General features: G+C 39.6%; 1 protein-coding gene across 1 annotated transcript in view; it reads left to right on the forward strand.

Annotated features, from left to right (window-relative positions):
- Positions 1-5,990, forward strand: part of DYNC1I1 (dynein, cytoplasmic 1, intermediate chain 1) — a 176,809-nt gene that overhangs the window by 120,626 nt on the left and 50,193 nt on the right. Inside the window, exon 10 of the mRNA XM_009994970.1 lies at positions 3,267-3,413. Coding sequence (XP_009993272.1) covers positions 3,267-3,413 — 147 coding nt within the window. The remainder of the gene's footprint in view (positions 1-3,266; positions 3,414-5,990) is intronic.

Below are 5,990 nucleotides of genomic sequence, written 5' to 3' on the forward strand. Positions count from 1 at the left end.
CTGAACCTCCTGTTCTAAATGCTGCTGTTGTACTGTGGATACTAAGTTCCCATGGAATTGTGTTCTGACATGATCTCTCTTACGTTTCCTTATATGCTGTTGCCATACACCATGAAACTAGCTGCTAACAGATAACTAAGCACCTACAGCATATAAAATCTGCCTAACTGAAAAACTGGGAAACTTCACCATCATTATTGGAAAGTGCCGTGAGATTTCCCTAGAAAGGTGTGGTAGAAGTGCAAAGAGGGATATGCTGTTATTTTAAAACCTGACCATGCTCTGGTTCCTCTTCCTTTTGAAGTCAGTGGCAAAACTCTGTTTAGAAGAGCACGACTGCTTGAACTGGCAAACAAGAGGCAGCCTGGAGGCAGAAGAGGCTTACAGGGAATGGTTTCTGCTTCTCTCATTGAGCAGAGCTGTTCAGACAGACTGGAGACCTGTCTGCTGCTCTTTCCCATTAAGGCTAAGAAATGAATGCTTTTAAAGTTGTTAAATGAATGGGCTGGATCTTACAGCCCTTGCTCATCTGAGTACTGCTATTAACTTTAAGAAAATCCTCACTTTATAAAGTGCTATCAAGCAGAGTCCTTAAATTGTTAAATTCTAATATTTGACAGAAGTTTTTCCTTGGTAATACTGACATAATTAAAAAGATATGACCATTTCATCAGCTGAAGAATGCAAGTTACTTTGGAGTGATGCGTAAAACTAGAAGCTGCGCAGAGGGCTTAAGTCCCTGTCATGTCTGTAGGTTATTTTTGAACTTTATGAAAAACACACTTCAGCAGTTTATATCCTGACCATTCAACTGTATTCTGGGATTCTGAATTCAAAAACATGCTAACCATGAAAACACAACATTTAAAAATACACTGTCCACTTGGCTTCTTTGCCCTGCTTCAGAGTCTCCCAAGTTTGTTTCGGACAAACTGAGAACTTTGTTGTGGAATGGTTGTTTGAATTGGGGTTTCTTAAAATACATGTGGAGCCTTGTAGCTGCTGTGGGGTGTACACAGTGGTGAAGCTGTACTATTTTAAAATCATGTGGCTATTTCACTTCATGGAAGAATATCTGTCAGCTAAGTTATAAGGAATGAGAGGGGTTGATTAAAACAACTCATGAAGCCATTAAACAAAGAGATAAAATGTAGAACATGTGCTGTAGGGTCGTTTTAATTATAATGTATAATGTGGAAACTGGATGGCAGCTGCAGAGTAGCTGAGTTTTAAGCCCCTCTTAGCAGTACCGAAGTCCTGTTACTCAGAGGTGGGTTTTCTTATCTGTAAAGCTAATACATCTTTTGGAAACTATGTTTGAAAGCTACCTTTTGTTGCTGGGACTGACCATAGTGTAATTACTATGCTCAGGCATTTAGATAGGTAAGGACTAAAATAGGCAATTACGTATACTAATCATCTAGTGATTAGATATTAGATTTTATAACATCAGAGAAACTTCTGCAAAAGCTTTATTCAAGAAGGGAAGGGATCAAAGATGTCGAGTGAGCAGCCACAAGAATCCAGGGAGCATGTGGAAGAAAGAAAGTAGTGGCAATTTATTTCGTTGTCTTGGTGATCTTATTAGGTAAAAAAACCCCAGTATTGAATATACTGCTGTATCCTATGTCTACTAAGTTAATTTAGAATCTAACCTGGCTTTAAACAACAGATATCAGGCGACCACCTGAATTTAAAAAACAAACGAACAAACAAAAACCAAGACTATTTATAAACTTCACGTTTTGCTTTATTTTTATTTACCTAGTTACAGACATCAAGAGTTAGCATAATTTAATCTAGCCAAAGGGGTTTTTAATCTATGGTGTAAGAGTTCAAACCAGTCTCTAGCCACTAGAAATCAGGATGAGAAGCAGTAGAGAAAGAAGACAACACATCTGCCCGTGTGAAAGTTTTTCCAACTGGGTTGTCAGCCAGGTAGACACTGGATCTAGTTCATCTTGGCAGATCCTATGTTTCCAGTTTACCAACTTGACCTACCTGCCTCCAATGCTTTTTATGCAATGGAAAGATGGTAATTTAGTTAACCTTTTGTCATAGGGTAAAATGGGTTCACACATGGGAACATCACCACTTCAAAATATCCAGTCATTAAACTATAACAAAGTTTTGTTACCAAAACTCCTTGCAAACAGCCAGAAAATTATATTTTAAGAATGCAGCCTCTGACAGTGAATTTAACTTTCTGAGTGTAATTGCTACAGCAGTTCCAGTCTTGCTCTGTGGCTCGTAAGCATCACTAAAACTGCCCATGAAAAAAATGACATTTTGTTTGAAAAATATCTTTATTAATATGTGAATTATCAGGAAATTATATGAATGCTGTAACCTTTCCAATTTGCATAGAACAAAGACATAGCAGCCAGGGTAATTTATATTAAAAATGGAAAATAATTCCTTAGAAAGAGGATGGAAGACTTGAAGGAGTTGCAACTTGTTGCTTCTGACTTTAGTTTTTTGGCACATAAATGTTCCGGGGATTGTTCCCGCAAGGACTTCAAATGTTGTATGTTATTTTAAAGAGACTGGAAGGCAGCAGTTGGGATTGATACTTGTCTCCATACTGGCTTGTGGGCCACTCCTACCAGACAGCCAAGTAACCATTACACCAGTCTGGCTCTTCAGCATCTCCAGCTAAAGAAAATATACAAAGGCAACTCACCTGTCATTAAAATAAGGAAAAACTGATTTATGCTCAAGCAGTGTAATGGACAGTGTGATTCCCTCTGCTATTAGAAGATGACCTCTCTGTAGCAGAGAAATCAGTCATTGATCCAACGAGATGCTGCTTGCCAGCTGATGGTCTCAGAGCAGCACACCTTGAAGTGAACTTTGAAGGGTCTCTGACAAACTCACCTCAAATTGAGAGTTAAAAGTTAGAGGAGCAACAGCAGGACAGCTCTCCTTGTTGGCAAACCATGGGCCAGGGTGTCAGCCTCTCTGGGGTTGGCACCTGGTTACTCGAAGCTCTCACGGAAATAAAATTAAGGACTTTCCCATAACTGTTATGGAGAGGTTATCTCAGATTTTTAGCATCATGCTAAGAATCATTATGTGGTGTATTATTTCCACAGGAGCAACAAAACTATGCATTTCAAGGTCAAAGTTAGCTCTTTGCGTGTGTCTGAATGGAACCACACACTGATTTCTAAAATACAAAATACTAACTACAACATTTCCTTAAGGAGAGAATTGAAGATGACTGACCATATAACCCCCTCTCTTCTCTGCCTGTTTTACTCCAGTCCTCCGTGATGTCTGTCTGTTTTGCCCGCTTTCACCCAAACCTGGTTGTTGGTGGAACATACTCTGGTCAAATTGTCTTGTGGGATAATCGCAGTCACAGGCGCACTCCTGTTCAGAGAACTCCCTTATCTGCTGCTGCTCACACGGTAAGGATAAAAATCACCTTCTCCTTTCCTTAGAGGAAATGGTCAGCAGGGAAGTGGAGCTGTATAGTTGTATAACCAGCTGTAGTGCTGGTTGCCACACAGATGAAAACCTAAGTGTGGCCCTTGAAGGGAAATAAATAGATAAGAGAGATATACAGCGACCTCCTTTAAGTACTTAACCATCATATGTTGTATGGTCAGGTCAGGAGATTATCCTCCTTTCCAAGGAAGAGGGCAGAATCAATTATAACACTTGAGTGAGGCACCTTTGTGCCAGCACAGTGGATTTGTGACCCTTGCTCTCCATTGTCTGCAGATAGAACCAGGTCACTGTAGGGACAGTGTGTCTGTCAGTCTGGCATGGATTTGAATAATTTATTGCTGTCTTGTTGTATATGAGTTTCTCTTTCGAACCAGATGAGGTACCTGTGGTAGTCTCAGTGGAGTCCTGTAAGTAGACACTGGTGCCCTTGAAGAGAGTGTGGCAGTTTGCTTCTGTTTTCCAACAGAGCAATACATAAATGCCTGTCATGGTCTCCCACTCCAGACAGGGCCATAGGGCAGAACTTGCGTAGTGAGGGGGAGTTTGTTTCAATAGAATAACATGGAAGAGCATTTTGCTGACACACAGAGATACCTGCAGATGATGGCATAGGGTTCTAGTGATATCTGGGAGATACACAGGCAGATCATTAGCACAAAATGCCTGAGATGGCAGAGAGTTTCTCCTTGATACAAATATGATGCCTGTGGTAGAAGACTTTTACATTGCAAAGCACTCGTATTGTGCTGGAGGAGGAGACAAGCCTGGACTGCCTGCTGAAGTGTCCTTGCTCTGCTATGGGGCTGACCAGTGAGGCCATCCTGCACTAACACGTTGCACATTCTGGAGCTCTCCAGAGTTGGAGAGTTTGGACTCAGGCAGCCTCTTCATAGGAGCTGGAAGATGTACTCTTTGGATGGGAAACGTATCTCATCTTGGGAGTGGGCTTGGGAGCATTCCTGAGTGGGAAGCAGAAAAGAAAATACAGGCTGAAAGGAAGAGAAAAATGTAATAGTATAAGAATACAAAAAAAAAAAAGTGCCTATTTCCTGAAGCTTAAGAAACTAAACTAGCAAAGCACTCTGAGAGATAAGATAACCATCTTGTTCTAGCAGAAGCATCAGACAAAGTGATAGGTCTTTTGCACCTCCAGCTTTTAAGATTCTCCAGTTCTTATCTTTGGAATCTGCAGTTCAGTTTCTAGTTGACTGTGACAACATAATCCCTGGAGTTAAAAGACAGGTGTAGAAGCCATGCCTTGTGAATTAATTCAGAAGTTTCAGCATGGGAGCTGTCTTAGGATGACAACTCTCATATTAAGTAATGAGAGGTGTGCACAAACACGCTTAGTGGGCCAGGCAGTACAAATAGTGTTCCCTAAATTTCCACTATCATGAATGTTGATGTAATAATATAATGATCTGTGCCATGGGTTGCAACTTCAACATTGCTTTTAATTTCCCTAATGTTTTTGCTCATTTTGTCACCAGTAATGTTGTTCAATCTGCATGAAAAGAAACAGTCTCTCCTGGAAGTGCAATTTAGAGATGTAGCAGGCCAGAAAACTAGTGGTAAGAAGCTGACTATCACTGAAAATTGAACAACTGGGAATCGAAATCTAGTGGAAAATAAAATATTAATGGGAAGTAATTTGTTTACACTCAGAAAACCTTTAAGACAAAATTGTGCCTCCTGGAATTATATATTATTGCAATTGAACAATATGTAATATTTTGCTTTTGACAAATAAAAATAAGTGACTTTCAGTTGTGGATGGGCACTTTATGTGCTGTCATGGACTGGCATAAATAAGCGTTTACACAATCTAACATAAGGAAGAGTGGTGTTTTTAAGGAGTGATCAGATTTCACAACAAAAGAGTGCTTAGTTTATATTCATACATAGGAATCATTTACATAAACTGTAAATGAATTATTGGTTGCAAAAGGTTGACTTGAATCCTGGGTGCCAAGAAAAAAAAATAAAATATTAAATTAAGACAACTCTACTGTAGAGTTCATGTACTGCTAGATATGTGATTGAATTGTAGGGTTTTAATTTGAACTTACGTCATATGTGAAAAAGGGAATTTTCTTTTTTCTTTTTCTGACTCTGCTTATTTGACACAGATAGGAGTTGTCACTGACTTGAACCTTTCTGAAGTTTAGTATCACTGATCGCTGCTTGGATTCACCAGGAAAGAGAATTCTACCCACAGCTTACTCACTAATTTCCTTTCACACCCACCACACATCTGCACTTGGGACAACAGGAAATTTTAATTAAGACAAAACCCTTTTGCATGATGATTTAATTTCCAAAATAAATAAAAGCAAGCTGGCAGCAACCCTTTGAAAGGAAGGAGCCTGTTTAGACATTGTGTTACATACAGTCAGTTGTCTTTTTCATCCATTTTCCTTAAGTCTTTTCATTTCTGCCAGTTTTATTGTGCATGAAATTGATGGCTGGTAGCCCTGATTAAAGCCAGACCTGGCACACGGAGGTGCTGCTGGAAAGATGTGGCTTTGTTTTTT

Source organism: Chaetura pelagica, unplaced genomic scaffold (genome assembly GCF_000747805.2).
Source record: "Chaetura pelagica isolate M959 unplaced genomic scaffold, ChaPel_1.0 scaffold12, whole genome shotgun sequence".
Classification (NCBI taxonomy): Eukaryota; Metazoa; Chordata; class Aves; order Apodiformes; family Apodidae; genus Chaetura; species Chaetura pelagica.